Below are 22,420 nucleotides of genomic sequence, written 5' to 3' on the forward strand. Positions count from 1 at the left end.
CTGCTAACTGCAGCGGACACCACTCTGGCAAGAGGGACACATAATACGTTCCTGTGCAGAGGCAGAGAAATGGCGGAGAAACGCAATTCAGTTCACATTTAAAGATGAACCTAATTCACGCTTTCTGAAACAATATGCAAAATGAAACACAGCTATCCTCTGAAACTTGTACTTATCCAAATTTTGCAGTGCAATTTCCGAGCCAAGAAATGTGTGCAGAAAATACATACAGTACGCTAAAGTAAGGTGTCATAAAATGTATATATTAGTGGAAACAACATGCAAAATGTATTATATTAGGGGAAATTGTTTTACATAAAAGTATGTATTAGGCACAATTGCATATTAAAAATATGCATATTAGGAGAAACACATGCTGAAATGCTGAATAATTTTCACATGGACTTCTTTGTTAAAAAATTGCAAACTGTGGGAAAGTAGAAAACTGAACCTAAGATTGGAAAAATGAGAAACCCTATATTGTGCAGGCGGCTGTCATCACATTATGCATCTCCATGATACTGCCTGTGGCCTCTGGGAACCTGAAATGTTAGCTTGGAGACTTTCACAATATAATAGTAGCCATCTATGCTGAAAGATCTTCCATACATTACAACTGGCATCTGGGTAGCTCATCATGGGAAGCTATTTTCAGTGGCATTCCTCTAGCCAAAGTAATGCATAAGCATATGAAGTGGTCTAATGTTGAGTCAGATTACTGGTCCATGAAGCACAGTACAGTGTCTGGTCTGACTGGTAGTACGTCTCCATGCTTTGGGGCAAACACCTTTTCTTGTGCTACAAGAATTGCGGTGCAAAGCTCTATCATTGAGCTATGTGCTCCAGAAATCTAGTATGGAATAATATCCACCTAAAAAAGATTCAGCCTGTAAATAATTTCCCTTAAGATCTGCAATATATCCTTGCAGGTATACCTGAAGAACTGACCTTTTAACTACTGAGTTATAAGTATTTAACAGATACAGGTTTGGCTTAGTTCAGTGCCACTTCTTAAATGACACTTAAACACACATATATACTGCCTGTTCTGTAACACACATCCAAGTAGTGTGCAAAATGCAAATACAATGTATTTTAAAAATATATATAATAAATTTAAACCAAAAACTTAAAATCACTGGCATTATGAGCCACCAAACACCAAGGTGAATAAGTTGGTTTTCAGCATGTACCTCAACTGCAGATTCAGCACATGCTTGGTTTCAGGGTGAAGGGGTTGGGAAAGGCTATTCCAGAGTGTGGGTACCACCACAGAAAATACCTTCTTCCTGGCTGGTTGTTGCCGGATGCATGTCCTTGGCTGTGGTACACCTGCACACACCAGGAAACTTATTGGAAAAGGTCCCCTAGCCTTGGCCAACTTGGGCAATATGGGTCAGGTTAAGCACAATTACTTTTTTCATTCTTCTTAATCAGTGTGGTATGGCACTGTGGGTTAAACCACAGAGCCTAGGACTTGCTGATCAGAAGGTTGGCGGTTTGAATCCCCGCGATGGGGTGAGCTCCCGTTGCTCGGTCCCTGCTCCTGCCAACCTAGCAGTTTGAAAGCACGTCAAAGTGCAAGTAGATAAATAGGTATTGTTCCGGCAGGAAGGTAAACGGCATTTCCGTGTGCTGCTCTGGTTCGCCAGAAGCGGCTTAGTCATGCTGGCCACATGACCTGGAAGCTGTACGCCGGCTCCCTCGGCCAATAAAGCAAGATGAGCTCCGCAACCCCAGAGTTGTCCGCGACTGCACCTAATGGTCAGGGGTCCCTTTACCTTTATGAAGATCATCCTGCAAGGAAAGGGACAAAAGTAAAGAGAGGGACAGCATGCAGTAGCTTAGGACATTCTGATTCCAAATGGAAAAGGACCGTTAAAGATGCCAGGAAGCAGGGGATGGAAATAATGAGTCTATAGAATGAGGAAGGCTATTTAAACAAAGGCCAGTCCACAGAGGTTGATAATCCCGTCATGTAGTGTCCTAGAGATACTAGGCTGTTCCTTTGAAATTTGCAGTTCTGTTCTACCAAGACAAAAGGTGGCATGTGGAACATGCCAAGCCTTAAACCTTGGCTGGGTTTGAAAGAATGCAACGACAGATAACAGTTTGCATAATTTAAATAAATATTTTCTGTATCAAATTTTATCTAGGCAGGCATACCAATTGTATTTTGCCTATTCAGTCCTGTTGATTCTTCCTTCCTCCACTCCTACTTAGAAGAGGTATTAACATCATATTATGGGGAAAGTGACTGTTAAATGTTCTAAGGTGAACAAAAGACTGCGTTCTTGGCTCAGGTTCAACTGTAGTGTAATTCAATGTTATCTTTGGTTCAGAACAATTACACCAGATATAGAGACACTTGACTTTGGACATGAGTGTGTTCAAAGGCAATGCTGAAGTAATCCACATGGCATGTTACATGTGTTGTTCAAAAATTTGGAACCTATAGAGAAATTATATACTACACAGCTGCAAACCCTGCAAAAGAGATGCTAATGCAACATGTTTTATATTTTTCACCACAGCAGTTTCCACTGCCAAAGTGAGAAAGCACTGAACAGCAGCTTCACTTGTTAGTCAAAGTTGCTGTAGCAAAAGGAATCAACACAGTTCTGGTGTGCACACACACTGCTTTTTGGATTATGGCCGCATGTGGATTTTTCTGAACTAAAAAAACTACAACTTTTGTTGTCTGCACTGCTGCTCAGCAACAGATATTTGAGAACTGCGCATTCTGATGATTGCCATTGAAAGCTAGACTTTCAAAGTGAACATCTATCTCCACATCACAAAGGGTTAAGACAATGCCAGCTACTGGCAAAATGCCTATATTTGAAAAGAAGACTATTGTATAGGAGTGCTTTCCCCTGTGTGGCAATGCTGCCCGTCCTGTTGCCACTGTGAGAATGTCCATTGACAACCCACACTGCAAGAATTTGAGTAATGTTTACAATCCACAGTGAAAACAGAAAAGAAGATGAAGATAAAGAGTTAGCATTGTGTGCTATTCTTGGCTGGCTCACTAACAGAAGGACAGAGGAGCATGGGGAATATCAGAAAAATTAACCAATGCAAAATTTTAAAAGGGGGAGGAGTAAGTTCATAAAATAATATGAGAAACCATAATGTAGGCAGAGACTACTGATTGGATTTTGTGAGCAATTTTTTTATGCTAAACCGTAGAAATGGGGTCTCCAACATGATGCCCTAGGACACCATGACAGCCTCAAACAGCTGCCTTGGTGCCCATTAAGACACCTGTCCCTCCCATTTTTTTTATTTAAGTTGGCTTCTGTTGTTGTTAGGGTAGGGGTTGCTTATTTTATCTCTATTTTATTTGCTGTGGGGTATATATAGGTGATTAGTCATTGGCAATTTCTGAACATCAGCTGTTTATCTTCTGTGAAATGGGTATTTTGTGGAGCCAATGAGCTTGTCAGATTTCCAAATGTGCCCATAGGCACAAAATGTTAGTGAACTCCTACTCTAGAGAATGCAGAATAGTGGTAGATACTGAGGGTTTCAGATCAAATGACACTTTTGTACTGTCAATTTGGGTCTTATCCTGTCCAGTAAATTGTTCTCAACAGCAAAGACCCCATTACTGAGCAGAGAGAGCCCACTGGGTGGTATTCAACTAAGTTTTACTTAGAGCAGACTCTGAAATGACTAATTTAGGGCCATTAATTTCAATAGGTCTACTCTGAGTAAAACCTAGTTGAATCCCTCACACTGCATTTAATTCATTCAGTATCACAAATGTGAGGCACTGTGGAAAGGGGTAATAAAATTTATGTTACCATGTCGCCAGACAAGCTTTCTTTGAGGTTGCAGTTTCCCTGCAATGAGTTGAAAAGCAGCTATGGCTTAACAGATCACCATCTGTATGTCCTCAGAGAACAAGGAAGGAGGGGAAAGTTTTATTACTGGTCTCATCCTTCCTTGCTGAAATGGCTGTCTTCTGAAATTGCCATGCATATTTCACTGGTAGTTGGCACAATTATTGTGGGGAAAAAGGCAAGGGCTTGATGGATGAGACTTTTAGGAGTATGGCTAACGGTCTATCTCACTCTTCAGTCTGAAGTAGATTGGCCTGTCATAAAAAATAGATGGTAAATAGAGTGTGCATATTACAAAAACAAACCATCCACCACAGATTGAGGGCACTTACGTAATTCTCTGTACCTAGCCACGTTCATCTTCAGGCCCTCAAAATAAAAGGCTGTGAATGCTTGCTTTCTGTAAAAGTAATCTGTCACTAAGTGGTTGTCCTTATATATAGCAGGTACTGTTTATTTACTGCAGTGTACACAGTATTGCGGCAGTCCTTTTCAGAGGGGCAAAGTTAATCTGTGTGGATAAAGTATGCATGCTATTTGTCACTCATAACTCTGTTTTTAGAACATAAAGCCTTTAATTAGTACCCTGGATTGGACATTTTCTTTTCTTTGCAAGACTAAGATCACTTCAAAGGGTCCCAGAGTATCCTGATGTAAAAAAATAAAAAATGCTCCAAAACCCTGATTTAGAAGGTTTTAAACTTTCTTTATTTAGAAGTAATTTTTGTTCTTTTTATTGGGATTTACTTTCAGGTGAAAAATGATTAGGTCTGTAGCCCAAGAAATGGCAAGTTGCCTGTCATTTTCTTTTCTCATCCTCACAGTCATGCTTACAGATGGCTGAGTGCACATGCTCACCTTGCCAATGAAGTATGTACCTCCTTCACCTGCTGTCCTGCTCCCTCTGAGCATTGAGGGAAGGTGAAAGGGGGTTCCAGTTCCTGATAGTTTTGTGGCAAAGCCCTCCCTTGCCACACCTTGACCCTCACCTGCCCTAGGTGTACTGCTTGCTGGACCATTCGTTGCTGGCTGAAAATAGGTAGGCTGCAGCCCTTTAAAGAGCCCCTCTGCTCTTTGCTCTCTCCACAAATGGATGGCCTCATCCTCAATGCATTCTATGGGTCTGCCAAAGCAGTAACTGGTCTTGGGTGTATTTCCTGCCTTTGAAAGACTTTCTTTCATGCAGAAAAAGTATTGCAGATACTGAGGCTTGGTGCTGGCTTCTGTATAGGATGTTCTTCAGTGTCCACCCCCACTCTCCCGCCATGCCCTCCTTTATCCTCACAAGTACTCATCGACTTGCCCAATTGGTACCAACTCCCCATCCCTAGAGAGGGGGAAAAGGACTTCCGGCCCTTGCTCTTCTCACTGCTTGCTTGCTTGCTTGCTTAGACTGTGGAGGTGAATGGGCAGGTAACAGCAAGAAGATTCAGCAGCAGGGTCAGGAGGGTTGGCTGTGGGCCCCTTGCTGGGGTGTTGGCCTTGATCATAGCGATATTTGATGCCAGCTCTATGGAAACAGATTGCCATTATTACCCAGGTCTGCATTTATGACTGCAGAACTGCCCCACCCTGGTGGGATGCTACTGTGTGTAGTGTTTTGTTTTACTTGCCTGCCATTAAGATTCTCTTTGGGTTGTCTGGTCAAATGTCTGAGCCTTGGCTTTCCCTGGCCAGCTCTTCACTTCACTCAGGTTGGACTACATTAGTATAAAGCACAGAAGCCTCAAGTCAATTGAGAGAGGGCCAGGAACATGTTTAAACTACCACTATTCTTGGCAAAATACAAAGGAGATGGGAGGACAGGGGAAAGAACATGCTCCACCTTCAGGTATTCCATGAAGAAAAGTGACTACCTTCACTGTCATGGGTGTATACCTTTTTCTTTCTATCTGAGTCCAAAATGTAAAATGAAAAGCAGGCCTCTGACAACATCCCCGTTTCTGAGTGCTTTACAATGCAAAACGTTGTTTAAAAATCTACTGACACTGAAGCAATGCTGTTTGACTCTGTTGATGCTGTTTCATTATGTTTTTTAACTTTGTGTGGGAAATAGGAAAATAGCACGCACAAATTATCAGTGTACAATCTTCCTCCTTCCTCTGTTGAACTCTTGTTATTTGCAAATAAACAAGACTTTCACTGATCCTAGCATGGCCCCTCAAGAGATATTTTGAATGAGCTGCCTGTACATCTGTTTTGATCTGGCCAATAGGGAAAGGGGAGAACAACCATTCAAGTTCCCACTTGTCCCTTGACAAGATCAATGTGAGAGGCAATGGAGCCTGAGCTTGCCAAAGAGCAGTTTAAAAGAGATGCAGTGTCATAATGGGTGATGCAAGACAGCATGAAAAGGACCAAAGGGCTGAACCAATTGGAAGTGTCCTTTTTTGATACTCTCCTTTGTCAAATGATGGAGCATGTGAAGGGTGTGTATGTGGACAATAAATAACTCTTTGGCAATATTCTCAGAAAGCTTTTCAACAGCCCCTGCAGATACAGATCTACAAGACAGAACCTGAGTGGTCTATCCAGGAACTGAAGTAGAACTGCCATCCCTGAGGTCAATGCAAATCTGATGTTTCACCCTAAATGAGCTCCTGTTGAGGCTTGCTGATCTTGTGCACTTCTCCTGAAGCACTGTAGCTAGGGACTCCTGCATAGAATCCTCTGCTTTGCCATTCACTGAAGTTAGCAGCAATAGCTTCTGACAACTTTAGTTTAGGAATTTAACTTAAGGATATGGGAGCAGTTTTTCATATGGATGTGAACCAGGTCTCTGATGTATTCAGTATGGTCTACCTTCTACACTAATTGTAATGCGACATTGACTTCATGACAATGACAGTGTGCCCTTTTTAAACAAGTTTCTAAGCCTCATGATTGTTATGGAGAACAAATATTGCAGGGCTGGAGACCAAAGAGGCATTTGTTGTGTGTCTCAAGAGACGGGATTTCAGCATCCTGCACATCTGACCCTCCATAGAACATCAGATTCCCAATCTAGTGTTTCCACAAGCACATTCCTGTCATCCTTTCTCCAACCCGTTCTTTGCCAAAATGTTTAATATTCCACAAAAACAAAATGCAGATATTGTAATCAGAACAAACAGTTTGAGTTCCTCCGTAAATGACTATGAGATTTCAGCTCTGCCTGCTGTGTATGAAATGTAAAGGCAAGACTTAGCTGTGTGAAATCTGAAAAGCAGAACTCCGTGAGCTATTAATGTCTCCACAGAGTACAGTGCCTGAGTGAAGCAATCCACATACCAATACATTGCCAGTTTTTCTTATCAAAATCTCACGACTATTTTTATTCCCTTCGTTGTGTAAAAGTGTGGACTTACTGCAATAACATTACGGATGTTTTAAATGCCACCTGGAGGGATAAAATTTCTTTCCTATCAAGTCTAGGTGACTTATTAAACAAATAAAATGTACCTGCACACATGAAGCAATGGGAGACGGTTGTTTTTAAGCCATTTTTAGAACTGAATAGTGTAATTGTTGGTGAAACTTGCTTAGATACTGGAATAGGAATTTGCAGGATCAAAGTAGCAGTTAAGATGCTCGGGAACTCATTCAAAAGTTTGCATAGCTGATATTCTCTAGGGAATACTGGGCTTCTTTGTACATGGGAACTTCTGGTTCCAAGCAATTTGAAACCTAAACTGTCACAGATTTAGGACCAAATTCTTCAAAGTCCTGAGGGGATGCTGCTGAGAAGAGTATCTCTAATTATGCTGCCTTTAAACCACGTTGCCAGCACACAGGTGTCAGAGAGCGCTTTACATGCAGACTGTACACACAGTGAATGCTTAATAGATTCTGGTCCTAATTCCAATTGGAGGGAGGTGGATGGGAAAGAAAGGCAAATAGTCAGAGGAACAGTTCTCTACATTTTGACATCTGGCTCTATGTTTCTGAAGCGGGTTCCTCCAATAGAAGAAGTTGTACCTGCCAACCTTTTCCTGTCAATATTATATTAACAGTAACAGCACAGAAGCTCCCTTCTTCTGGAAGAAGTTGGCAACTCAGCTGTGCACATTTTTTTTACAGAGTAAATTACTTTGTCTATGTCAGGGGTGGGGGAACATTTCAGCCTTGAGGCCACATTATGATTTGGGCAACCTTCCAGGGGCCACATTCCTGTGGTGAGCAGGGCCAAAGGCGAAAGTGGGCAGAGCAATGGATGTGAATTTTACCTTTTGTACAGTAAGCTGGTTTGTATACACACTCGCACATCCCTCTTTAATCTTCCATTCAGACAGGTCAGAAGCATTTTCAGTGTTTGAGGGGACATTCTAGGCAGGCAGAAGTACTCAAGGAAGGTGCAGAGCAAGGCCTCTGAGGTGTGGCCCTGTGGAGAGTCCTGAGGGTCAGATAATGAGCCCTGGAGGGCTGCTTTTGGCTCCTTGGACCTGAGGTTCCCCACCCTTCATCGACATAAACAGCCACATTTCTTCAGGGTTAGCTCTCTCACCCTGGGGAGATTAGTCATCACTTTACAGTGGTGCCCCGCAAGATGAATGCCTCGCAAGACGAAAAACTCGCTAGACGAAAGGGTTTTCCGTTTTTTGAGTCGTTCCGCAAGACGAATCTCCCTATGGGCTTGCTTCGCAAGACGAAACGTCTTGCGAGTTCTGGCGAGTTTGTTTCCTTTTTCTTAAAGCTGCTGAGCTGTTAATAGTCGTGCTTTGCAAGACAAAAAAACCCGCAAAACGAAGAGACTCGCGGAACAGATGAATTTCGTCTTGCGAGGCACCACTGTATCATGAATGGAAGAGGATACAGCTGTGTGGTGCTGGTTAAGTGCTACCATATTTTTCGCTCTATAAGACGCACCAGACCACAAGACGCACCTAGTTTTTGGAGGAGGAAAACAAGAAAAAAAATATTCTGAATCTCAGAAGCCAGAACAGCAAGAGGGATCGCTGCATAGTGAAAGCAGCAATCCCTCTTGCTGTTCTGGCTTCTGGGATAGCTGCGCAGCCTGCATTCGCTCCATAAGACGCACACACATTTCCCCTTACTTTTTAGGAGGGAAAAAGTGAGTCTTATAGAGCAAAAAATACGGTAATTTGTAACTAACCTAAGTCTTGCTCTCCATGAAAATATAATAACAACAATAATGTATTTCTTACATACCCCCCTCATCTGAGTGGGCTGCCCCAGCCACGCTGGCTGGCTTCCAAGAAAAGTAATATGATTGCTTATCTCTTTGATATCCAGCAGAAGGGTGTTTCACAGGGCAGGCACAACTACTGAGAAGGTCCTCTGCCTGGTTCCCTGTGGCTTCACTTCTCTAAATGAGGGAACTGCCAGAAGGCCCTCAGAGCTGGGCCTCAGTGTCTAGGCTGAGCGATGGGGGTGGAAACGCAATGTATCTTGTTTGGAGGACAAGAACAAATTTTAATGTTGCGCACCAAGGAATAGTAGACTAGAATGTGTTGTCCTTCTGTTTTGTACTCCATGCCAATTTAAAAGTAATGGAAAAATATGGATTTGGTGAGTCACATCTGGAATAAGGAACAACAGTAAAAAAAAATAATGATGTTTTCCCGACACACCATAAACTAAAAGGCTTCAAAGTTTTATAATGCATTGTGTGTAGAAATTAATGGGAAATATATATCTGTTTTTATAAGAATTACTATGAAATTGCCAATGTTAACTTGGTTTGTGCCTTTTCATGGGGGAGTTTGGCTCTAAATAAAATATAAGTAATTTTATGGACTTAACATTGACAATTTGCCATGTTAGTCTAAGTGTGTTTTAAAATTTTACTGATACATTCAAAGGAACGTCGGAGTGGGTGAAAAGTGCATGCATATTGAAAAGGAACATTCCTAGGGCTGATATTTAGCAAACTCAGGTTTTAATTATACATCTATTTTCCAACAAACCAAAATGTAGATGTATTTTAATTTTATGTGTGATAATGGCCAGGGGTGGTGCTATTCAATGGCAGTCCTACTCAGAGTAAGCCCATTGAAGTTAATGGATAAGCCTATCATTTCTTAATGAATTTTTGGAATTCACTACCACAAGATGAGATTACCACTGGTTTAGATGGCTATAAAACTGGATTAGGAAAATTCACAGAGGATATGACTCTGAGTGGATATTTTCCATGATAGATAAAAGGAAATGTCATGTTCAGAGACACTTTGTCTCTAAATACAAGCCGCTGGTCCACATAGAGTAGCGGAGGGCTATTGCCTTTGTGCTTCTCTTGTGAACTTCCTGGAAGTTCCTGGAAGACAAACCCATGTTTCTGTGTGCATCTAGTGCAGGTATGGGAACCACAAGCCCAGGGTTAAATGTGGCCCTCCAGGCCTCACTATCTGGCCCTCAGAGCTCTCCCTAGCCACACCCCTCACCAGGTCAACTTTGCCTTCTCTTGGAGTATGTTTGCCTGAATTGAATATGTCCCTAAACTCTGATAATGCTTTTTGCTTCTCTGGATGGAGAACTAATAGGTGTGTGTGAATGAATAAAAACTAGCCTAATGTACAGAGGCAAAACCTACTTTTGTCGCTCTGCCCACTTTTGCATCCCCCACCCCAAAAGTTGCCCAGAAGGGAATGCAGTTCCCAGCCTGAAAAAGGTTCCCATGTCCCATTCCAGTGGGCGCAGTTCTATGAATCAGGCACACAGTGCAGAAGCAAAACCCTCTCATTTTAGTGGGCACAATTCCACAATATGTTTTTGGTTAAGCCTGAATACATGAAATGCTAGATGAGTAGAAATGAGTGAATCTTTTTTTTTCTTTTCACATCCTACTTGGCTCTCGCGCAGCTGGAAAATTACTGAGGGAGGGATATGGTTGATTAACTGATATGAAGTTTAAAGATTCAAATAAGCATTGCCACATTTAGCATTCTCTTTCCACGGGCCAGAAAACCATCTAATCCTCTACATTAAACGAGAAAGAAACACTCAGTAGACTACTGCAGATCACATAATGCAAACCGGTGCTTTGCCCTCTGTCTCTCCAGTTTACAAGAGAGAAACAAAAAATAAAACGCTTATAGCAACTTTGACATAAAGCTGCCTTTTTTGTAATTTTCTCAGGAAATCTGTAGCAGAGCAGAGAACTTAATACAGACTGTGGCAACAGGTTTATTTATTTATTTTACTTTGGCAAATTTTCTGTCGTAAGGATAAGACTAGATTAAATGGGAGGAAACTATGGGCTGGCATTTTGATGCAAACAATGACAAAAATATTCATGCAGGAATAGCACCAATCCCACAATAAACAAGAGTTTAGAAGTGCTCAAGAGTCTTGAGGCATGGGTTAAACCTTCTGTAACCAAGCCAAGCGATGACTGCAGCTTTCATTTTAACATTTGGGGGAAAGCTATTTCCTCATTAAATGTAACACAGGTAAATGTTTTCTAGGTTATCTAACCAAACTTCTGCAAAACCACACTGCGTATGCCTGTGATGGTGATCGCTTGAGTCTGCAGTGTCCTCGACATTCAACAATAAGTGTCCAATCTGCATATTACGGGCAAGCTTACCAGTTGTGTAGTGAACAACATCCAGAGGCCACGATGAAAGAGCCCATAAACTGTGTGGCATCTACTACTTTGCAGGTATTACATATTGTAGTATTTTTATTCTTGTTTTTTTTAATTAAAAAAACAGCCTTTCAGAATGATTCAGTGATATAAATTGTATTTATTAAAATACAAGGTAAAGGCAACATTAATTGACTGATGTTCAGAGTGTAACTTTTGTAATAGAATAGTTATTATTGTGGGAGGAAGGGTGGTTCAGTCATGCATATGACTAAGTTTTAGTGTTTCTGAAGGTCTAATGAATATGCAGACCATTATCAGGACCCCTCCTCAAAGAAAACCTCTCCACCCCTTTGCTCCTGAAGAATATGCAATGCTAATTAATCCTGACACTTAAGAATGTGTTTGGCTACTTTTGAAATTCATATTTTATTGTCACTTCTTAATTTTTGAATAGCAACAATTTAAAGTAAATTTTAAAATCAATATCTGACTACATACCGTATTGGCTTGAATATAAGCCGCACTTCTTTCCTAGATTCCGATCGTGAAAAGTTAAAGTGCGGCTTATATTCACGACCTTATGCCGCCAAAACTGCGCGGCTCCCTCCCCCCAGGAAGCAGCCCAGAAGCGTACAGCAACAGTGCCTGCCCCGTCCGTGGCTCCCAAGCCTCCCCCAAGCCGCCGAATTTTAAAGGTGCGGCTTATTTGCGGGTGCGGGCCAATACAGTAAATGAAACTGGTTGCAATTTGTTTGCAAGTCGATACAATGGCACAAATCTTCCCAAACAGTTCTGAGTGGTGACTTAGCCAGCCATGCGTGATATATAGATCTGTGGTGCAAGCCTCACAGGACCTGTTCATCACAAGCAAACTGAAATCCAGTTTGGGGGTTTGGGTGGCTGGCCACACACTCAGTAGCTGTATGGGCTGTCTGACTTCTCTTGCCAAGCAGACTGGGACAAAAGAGCCCTGAACAATGAGAATGCCCATTAAGATTAACACCCAATGGTCCAACTTAATTTGTCTGTGCCAGATTGATGGAGTTGTTTTGGCACTGAGCTTATGTCAATGGATTTTCCTGGGAGAAATCTAGATTGCCAATTAGTTCTGGCTCCAGTTTCTGGTAGACAGCAGTAGAATCTACAGCCTAATTTTGATGAGGATTATTGAAGATTACCTCTGAATCACTGGCTTGCCATTGTATCAAATGCCCCAATGATTAATAATATATTTGAGGCCCGTGCTTCATCTCTGTTCCCTTGCCACATACACTGTTCTTAATCTTACTGTAGACACATAAGAACAGTTATATAGACATAGAGGCAAGTGTTTAGTCCTGAATCATGGTTATTCCCTGCCTCAGAAGTCAAGGCAATCATGTTCCTCATGTTAGACAAAGCAGTAATATTTAAATTTCCCTCACATGGGAAAAATGCTAACACAGTCATGTCCTGTTGTGACAAATCGGTCATTATTTTGTAGGTTTAGAGGAATTTTAAAAAAGTGATGTACAAAATATGCAAAGATAATTTCCTAAACATAATTAAGATCTGATGATGCAGTCGGGTTCCTGACCTCATGGGAATCCTAAACTGTAGCATCCTTAATCCTGTTATTTGACACCATCTACAGAGCAGTGCTGTGCAATTTCTGCTTAGAAGTAAGAGCTGCTGTGTTCAGAGTGGCTTGTTCCCATGCATGTGTATTTAGGATTGTAGCCTGAGGCAGGAATCCTATACAGACTTACCTTGGATGTCTACTTTTGAGAGGACATCCATAGGATTACTCTGTACATTTAAAGCTAATGAGCCTGAACTGGCAAGCAAAGATTATTTCCTGAGGACCTACTAAGGATGATTCTTATATTTTGTTATTTTACATGACATTATTATTTTTCTTTTTCATGAGAGCGGGTATTCACTTTTCACTATCTTTGATAGAAAGATAGTATGTTTGTATGGTTTAGGATCCACTTGTGGCCTAATTCACAACCACAGTTTTCTCCTTAAGAAGATATATAGGCAGACATACAGTAGACATTAACAGTGCAATCCTAAGTGTGCTTACTTGGAGGTAAGATTCATTATGTTATGTTAAATGGACTTGCATTATACAATAAAGATAATTTCCAGACATTTCTATAAAGTGGTGATTTTCCAAGCAGTTGGCTAATACTGTCAGGTATATTTCTATGCCTTTAGCAGGTACATAACCAAAGTGCAAAAGTTTTCCTACTTATTCAGGACCTAGTGTTTGCAGAAACATTTTAAAAATCAGTGTCATTAAAGAAGGTATAGGGAAATTGTTGCCATTCAGATGTTGTAGGACTGTCCCTCTATAAAGAAGTTAAATGTTATTGTTTAGTTTAAATGAATTTTTTTAATGAATATTGCTTGGAATAGTGGTTTTATAAGCATGGCTTGTATGTGCTTTAATCCATCTAATGGCTGAAAAATGATCTTTGGTCCAGCTGTCCTCATGAAAACGGGAGTGTCACCCCTTCTCCTTTGTGTCCTTAACTAGCATGGCACCAAGACTATTTTGAGTCCTTTGAATCTTTGGGGATTTAAGCTAGGCTTGCACAGAAAGATTATTTGAAGCCATCACACATCCCAGCTGCACATAGAAAAATGATAGAATGTTTTACAGATATGTTCACATAGCACTCAAATGCAAGATACATGTCTGGCTTTGTCTTCTCTCAAATCTCAGACACCTACAGTAAACCAAATTGTTGGAAGCAAATCTGCATGATCTCATCCTACCTATTCTCTCTGGAATGGAGAGATAATCTAAGCATAGTATTATTTTACAGAAAGAACAAAGAATGCTATACAGGAATCTTTCACTGAAGGGCTGAAAGAAAAATTAAATCCCTCCTAATCTGTGACTGTTCTGACCATATATTAGTTTTGAACATATTAGTGGCCAGATCTTGTTGCACAGCAAATTCAACACCGGCAATGTTATCCTATACATGTCTGCTCAGAAGTAAGTTCCATTGAATTCAATGGGGTAAGTGATTAGGATTGCAGTTTTAAGCTTACATCTCTTATAAAACACAGGGTAAAATATGAAGAGATTTTTTTTATAGACAATGATTCTGACTAGCATAACTAGAAGTAAAGATCACTAGAATATAGTAGGAATGCTTTATTGGCTGCTTTTGAGCATTGGAGATCTGATTTTTCTCTCCTCTTGGGTGCTAGTTAAAAGGCTTTTTATTGTTTACTTGTGTTCTAAAAATTGGTTTTTCATTTACTGGTAGTTCATGTGGGGTGAAAATTTGTAACAAAGCAGCAGCCACTATCAAAAAATTTCAAGCGTGAAAATAAGTCCCTATCTCCTATTTTCAAAGGTTACATGAATTCTTTATATTAATATTGCTTCACAGATGACAAATTCTGGAATGCCAGCTTGTCATAACAAAATCTATAGTGTCCTATTTCCCCAACTTATCTGCCACCTTGCAATACATCAAACAGCCCTTAAGGGGGATTTCAAAATAGGTTTGTCGCATCCAAACTTGAATGGTGAAACAAATGAATTTTGGGGAACTCAGATCATCCCATAATTTCACACAACTCTGTGTCTTGGAAATCATTGTATCGGCATTGTATAGATTGTTATGCCTATTTTTCTGGTAACCAGTGGGCAACAGCTTATCACATACAGATTTTAAAATGTCAGGGTCTAAACTGTTATATAGTTTGAATCTGTTTTTCAAGACTATGCTTTTTTGCTCATTGTTTTAGAAAGTACTGGATGAATGCCAGGATCTGAGAGCCTGCCAACTCCTTGTCAATAGTCGGGTTTTTGGACCTGATCTATGTCCAGGAATCACTAAATACCTTCTAGTCTCCTTTAAATGCAAACCTAGTAAGTAATTTGTAGAACAGGCAAGTGTCATTTTTGTACTTGTTTTGCTTTTTGTTTTGACTGCAGTGCCAGCACAGACATCTTTGCATGAATCTATGCGAAGCTCTGAAGTGGATTCACCCAGTCCTTGTACCAAAGTTTGTGGGTTTTGATAAGCATGTTATTCACCACTTTTCATAAAAGTTTATGTGCATGTGCAAGTGAGTTATATCTGGCAATGTGCACAGAGGTCCTGCAGAACCAAAACACAACCCTGCAGCTATTTTTCAGACGTGACATAGTATCCCTATCAGCATTGTCAGAGAATGTATGGAAATGACCCTTCACACATGCACATCCATCATAAAAGAGCATAACCCATCTAGGGAATAAAACTTGCTGTACATATTAGTTTCTGCTGTAGATTGTTGGGGGTCTTAAAAATAATTTATTACAAGATGGGACATAAATCATTAAGATGAATGGGGATAAGTGCAGGTGCCTTTCTAGAAAGGTGGAAACTTCACAGTGCAATCTAAGCATGTCTACAGAAGTAAGCCCCATTGATTATAGGATAGAGACTAGTGTGCCTATATATTTTATTTACTTCTCATTATTTCTATTTTGTTTTTTTACCAATGTAATCAAAATGGCTTATTAATATAAAAGTGCAATAAGATACTAATCGCCGCCCCCCCTGCAGATCTCAAACCTTAGTTTGGCAGGTATGGGGGAGTTGAGTTTTTTAGGGCTTTGTACAGGAGTACCAAATTTTGAATTGGGCCCAGTAATACACAGGCAGCCAGGACTGATGATTTGTTTTCCCGTCTTACTGTCCCATTTAACAACCTGGAAGCAGCATTCTGCACCAGATATATGATCTAATCTTCAAGGTTAGCTCCATGTAGAGTGCATTGCAGTAGTCTAATCACTACTTGCAGTAGTCAAAGTTTTGGGTGCAGAAAATTCAAATAACAAACTTTGGGAGCCCAATATAGAAAAAAGTTCATTCCATTAAGGGCAATGTGATTTAATTTCTGCTTCATGAAGATAGTCATGGCTGGCTTTCTTTCACTAGATTCTGTCACTGTTTTTTAAAAAAACAACAACACAGAAAACCTATATGCCACTGTATTTTATTTAGCAGACTTCTGTCTTTTGAATGACCTGAAGACAGTGTTTTGGTGAGTGACTAATACAGTCAAGCTAATGCTATGAATTTAATCAGGTTGCACTGCATTTGATTTAGATACAGCTAGATTTGCAAGCCAACTGGCTGCACATTTCTCAGAAGTAAGTCCTACCGAGTTCAGTGGGATGTACTCACAACACAAATAAGTGTGCATAGGGTTTTAGACCTAACAACATTCATTTTGTTGGTCAAAGCCTTACATTTCAGAGTTAGCCTCATTGGAAACCTAGCTGGCAGGAGCCGGTGCTTGTGAGTGGGATAGGGATACTTATTGTGAAAGTAGGAAGTCACACCCTCATGCATATCCTGCAGTACAAATGGTGATTGCATTGGATGCTTTGCAGCCAGAGATGCATCACAGGGCAGCTGCATATTCTCCATATTCAATCTCTGTGTGGTTCCCAGTTCAGGAAGGGATTCTGTGTATAGACATACGTTTCTCCCTGGAGATTTCTCTTGCTGGATCAGTGTGTAGGTATCAGTCATCACCTAAGCAAAGCTGGTTGTGACAAAGCCCCAGTAAAACTAACAAAACAAAAATGACTAATATGAGCCCCCTTGCTCTTGAAGGAGCTTAGTTTTTCTGTGCTTATAAATAGACCAGGGGGGGCGCTTCTTCAATCATTTGCTTAATTTCACTTATTTGCTTTAAATCCAAATTGTTATTGTTATTTTTGAGAATAATCTCATGTTATCTTATATTGCATTAGCCTCATTCTTTTATGTTACCCTTTAGCACCAGAAAACATGTGGATTGTTTGTCTGCTGGGCAGCATATGCAGGGTTCAGGCTGCACAAATAATAGGCAGTCATGAGGGAAATGCCAAGGACTTTTGAATGACGTTGTTTCCTGCTGTTGATAAAATGTACTTAAAGTTTTTCACAAATAAACAAAGCCCTTTAGACTGTTACATTTCACATTAACTAACTGATTTTTACGTCTCTGGAAAACGGTTCTTAAAAACATTGACTTGAAACTAAATCCCTTTGGTTTCCATAGAATTTGCTTTCAGGTGGATGTGTTTGGGATAGTGTCTTTTCACCAGTTTCATCTTAATACTTATCACCTATATCCTCACTGTGATATGGCCAAAGGTTAAACTCCATATCTACCTCCATACTCATAGCTCTTCCAGATGAACATATTCCCTGGCAAGATTACCACTGCAGGGGAAAGTATTTTTGTGCTGGAAGAAAGCAGAGTTGTCCTCAAAAAGGACATTGAGCCTACTACACCAACCCCTCCCCATCTTTACTCTTAGCTGCTCCATACAAGAACTTTCGAAGAGCAGGGATCATCAGATGAGGAGGTACAAAGGGAGAAGGGCCATCCAAATCCTATAATCTGAGAGTGTCTCTTACAAAACCTTGTCTTGTCCCAATAAGATCTTCCCCCACCCCCAACCTCTCAGAAGTAGATTGATTTCTAAATGAGGGCCAAAAGAATTATCTCCATAAGGAGATTAGCCATAAAGCTGCTTGTTCAGGTGTTATTTAATCCTGGATACCTCTAAGATTTAGGCACAATGAACATTATTTGGGAGCCTGGCTATATTATTAGAATTCAGTTCTATCCCAAGTGCATTTTCTGACATTCCTTTGAACTACCCTTACCTTTATTATTAAGAGATAAAATTTATCTAACTAAATATTTAAGTTAGATTCAGGATAATATATGTTAAGAATGTAAGAAGAGCCTTGCTGGAGCGGACAGGTTGTCTATCTTGTCTAGCACCCTGTTTCCAACAGTGGACAGATAGATGCCTCTGAGAAGCCTAAAAGCAGGACATAAAGACAACAGTCTCCCCACATCTTACATCACCAGCACCACTCATAGATTTCTCTTCCCCAGCCTGGTGTCCTTGAGATGTTTAGGATTGCAACTCCCGTCAGCCACAACTGCAATACCTCAAGGATCACCGCTCCCCATATAAACTGATTTGGCCCTGTGATCATCATCTGAGTCCCTTCTTTGTGTGCCTTGTCCACAAGAGGTCTGGAGAGTGGCAACATGAGAAGAGGCCTTTTCTGTGGTTGCTCCTCATCTGTAGAATGTTCTCCTCAGGGAGGCTCGCCTGGCGCCTTCATTACACATATTTAGGTGCCAGGTGAAAACATTTCTCTTTAACCAGGCCTTTTGCTGATTAACATTCTATGTCCTTTTAAATGTGTTTGTAAGAAGGGGGTTAGTGGTTTGTTCTTGTACTTGCTTTTATTATGTATTTTGTGTTCTAATTTTGTATTTCTATGTTGTGAACTGCCCTGTGATCTTCAGATGAAGGGCGGTATATAAAATTAGTGATATTATTATTATTACTATCCGGCTGGCAACTGTAGCCCAAAACATCTGGAGGGCACAAGGAGAAGGAAGGCTGGTCATCTCCTTTTCTGCGTAGTTTTATATGCATTTTTGGCAAAGCTGCACATTTTTGTAAGCAATTTTTTCCAAGAAAATGTGTTTTTCTATGTTGCTTTCACAAATAAATTCATTTTTATACGCACTTTCCCCCAATATATGCGTTTTTGTGAATGTGATTTGGAAAACCGAATGACAAAACTTGGATAAGTGCTCATTTTGAAGGATGTCTGTGTTTCGGTACTCGTTGTTTTGGAAAGTGTGGGCTTGATCAATTCTGCTTTAAATGCAAACAATATAATTTGTTCCCCATCCCTAACCATAAGAACTTCATCCCAGAGGTGGCTATACAGATATATCTGGAAATGAACTCCATTGGTGGGGGAAATGAGGTTTACTTCTGAGTAGACATATATAGGATTGCACTGTAAATTTCTTAAGCAAGTCATGTTCTTTAGCTTCAGAGACCATAAATAAATAAATGGTTTGACAAACTGTTGAGGCACCTATGGCTGAGGTGGTCAGCTCTGCCCAATTTGCGGGTTTGTTTGGTTGTTTATGTCAGGGGTAGGGAACCTTGGCCTCTCCGGATGCTGTTGGACTCCAGATGACATCAGCCTCCAGCCAGGCTGGACAGTAGTCAGTGATGAAGGGAGTTGGGCTCGAACAACATTTGAAGGGCCACAGGTCCCCCGTCCCTAGCTTCTGTTTTTATTCTCCCACACGGGAGGTAGGATCCCCCCCCAGCCAGCTTACAAAAATGCAACAAAAATAACCAAATATTAAGCAATAAAAGAACATGCAATAAAATAGCCACACAAAACACAGAAATCAAATGCATAACACAATGGACAATAGCGTCGTAGTAAACAACAAAGAATTCTAGCAGCATTTGACAGCCACGGCATCCAATTACGTTTTGTGGGGTGGGGCAGGTTTTCACTGCATGCTCAAAGTAAGCACTGACTGAGCCTGGCTGGGTTCTTTTGGGAGGTTATGCCATAATCACCACCTCTCAGCTAAAAAGGCTTTTTGTGGATCCAACTCAGGTCAAACGACTTAGGAAGTATGTGAGCATATTAAACAAATAAACTGAGATATTATGGGGAGTGGGCAGCAGGGAACGTCACAAAAGATTGCACTTTCAGCAGTGTTTTTGTAAATGGACCAGACTAACAACCAGACTAACCCCCCACCAGTAAGCAGTGTTTCTCTCTTTCCTTTGCAGCTGAATATAAAACCAGATTAGTGTGTGAGAATGAAGAACTGAAACTCCACTGTAAAGAGTCGAAATTCCTTAACATCTATTCTGCCTCATATGGCAGGGCTGCACACAAGGAGGACACCTGTGCTACAGAAGCGGGCCGCTTCCCTCAGTTTGGTAGGTTGACAAAAGAGTACCTGTGTTAGGTCAGATTTAGTGGCAATGACCACTGGCATCCCCCAACCTGATGTCCTCCGTATATTTTGGACTACACTCCCACCAGTCCCGCAAAGCTGACTGGAGTTGCATTCTAAAACATCTGGATGGGGAAGGCTGGAATAGTGGGTTAAACCACAGAGCCTAGGACTTGCCGATCAGAAGGTTAGCAGTTCGAATCCCCGCGACGGGGTGAGCTCCCGTTGCTCGGTCCCTGCTCCTGTTCGAAAGCATGTCAAAGTGCAAGTAGATAAATAGGCACCACTCTGGCAGGAAGGTAAACGGTGTTTCCATGCACCTGCTCTGGTTCGCCAGAAGCGGCTTCGTCATGCTGGCCACATGACCCGGAAGCTGTACGCCGGCTCCCTCGGCCAATAAAGCAAGATGAGCGCTGCAACCCCAGAGTCAGCCACGACTGGACCTAATGGTCAGGGGTCCCTTTACCTTTACCTTTACAGCTAAGCTGTATGAATGTATGCTTGCGAACACAATTGCCCTGATTTTTGGACAGGAACTATAGACATGGAAAATAATTATTTTAAAGGCAACCTAGCTAAAGTTCTAACACTTTTGTTTAGCGATGCCAGGGCACTGTCTTGGAAAACTATGGTAAAAAAAATGCAGGATTCAGTTCTTAGTTAATATTTAACTGTTTAACAGGATCCAGGATTTCAGCCAGAGCGCTGCTTGTTTATGCCTTAGTTCCAAGTATGCGGCATGGATGCATTTAGTCCTATTTTCAGCATATTCTGAGACCAAAATATACACAAAGCCTGTTCAAAACCATCTGGGTTTTGATGACAACAAACGCCCATGTGGGAATTACTGATGACATAGGCCTAGTTCCCAGGGCCAAATCAGGCCACAGAGGCCCCCTGGTCAGATTTCCTGCTGTCTCTTTACATTTGGGAAAAAGCTTGAAGGTTATGTCTGTGAAGGATCCCCATGTTCCTGCTTTTGCCTAATACAGAGGTTGAGAAGGAACCCCTTGTTTTTTCTCCCCTCTCTTAGAAAGTGGCTGGCTGTCAGAGGAATTTGGGGCAGAGATACATAATGCCTGAAGTTGTGTTAAAGGAAGTCTGTCCCCATGTGGTATTAGTAATAACAATGATCAATTCGTTTTCAAACAGGAGAAGGGGGATGAACTGATGAGAGCCCAAAAAGAGAGTGTATGAAAGGAACGCAAGCTTTTTTCTTGAGGGTACGATGACATCACAAAAACATAAGGGAATTATTCTCCAGATATCTGGGGCAGTTGCTCAAGGAGATCCTGCTGCCTGAACATTATTTTGACAAAATATGCCATGTGTAATATTTATAAGTAGGTCCCTCATGCATCTACTTCCACAGCAAAACTTTAACTACAGTTGTACCTTGGTTTTCAAATTTAATCCATTCCGGGAGGCCGTTCGACTCCTGGAACAGTTCGAAAACCAAGGTGCGGCTTCCGATTCCAATCAGAAGCTGCAACAGACATTTGACTTCCGAAAATTGTTTGAAAACCGGAACAATCACTTCTGGATTCCGATCATTTGGGAGCTGAAACGTTCAAATTCAAAGGCATTCTTCGGCTTCCGAGGTTCCACTGTACTTGAGTGAAGCCGAGATGAACATGAATGTTTGTATGTTACTTTCACCACACTTGCTTGCTATAGGCTCAGCTGGACCAGCTCATGCACCAAGTGGACAGCTACATCTGTCTATCAAGGTTTCTGTTTCCATTTGCTGCCCCAGCCTAGCATTTGGCTTGGTAGCCATCGATATGTTCTCATTGGCAAGGCCGCTCCAGATGATTCATGGATTATTTTCTCTCTATGGACTATAAGGACCATACTTGCCTAGCCCATAAGAAGATTGTAAGGCTCAGTGCATAAAATGAATACCTTGGAGAACCAGGCAAGCTGGCACATGTGCATATTAACGTATTGCTTATAAAAGTGAAGGGGGAAAATGGAATTCTATGTTAACAGGAAGCAGGGTAATAAAAAATCAAGGCTTGGTTACTTTGACTTCATGGTCTACGCAAATTACCTCCTCTCCACGCCAAACATTATAGCCTGCCAACTGTTCTAAACTTGGCTTGGCCAAGTTCTTGTCTGTTGTGTTCATCACCCTGCTTTCAAACCAATCATTTTCCCAATAAGGCACAAGATTTAAAAGACAATTTATTGGCCAGCGAAAATGAAATACAATGCCAAGCTGAGAGAATGGGGA

General features: G+C 41.1%; 1 protein-coding gene across 2 annotated transcripts in view; it reads left to right on the plus strand.

The window, feature by feature from the left end:
- EVA1C (eva-1 homolog C) overlaps positions 1–22,420 on the plus strand; it is a 48,702-nt gene that overhangs the window by 14,891 nt on the left and 11,391 nt on the right. For both annotated transcript variants that reach the window (XM_077927310.1, XM_077927309.1), the window contains exons 2-4: positions 11,255–11,451; positions 15,136–15,259; positions 20,015–20,167. In XM_077927310.1, coding sequence (XP_077783436.1) covers positions 11,255–11,451; positions 15,136–15,259; positions 20,015–20,167 — 474 coding nt within the window. The remainder of the gene's footprint in view (positions 1–11,254; positions 11,452–15,135; positions 15,260–20,014; positions 20,168–22,420) is intronic.

Source organism: Podarcis muralis, chromosome 4, assembly GCF_964188315.1.
Source record: "Podarcis muralis chromosome 4, rPodMur119.hap1.1, whole genome shotgun sequence".
In the NCBI taxonomy this organism is placed as follows: Eukaryota; Metazoa; Chordata; class Lepidosauria; order Squamata; family Lacertidae; genus Podarcis; species Podarcis muralis.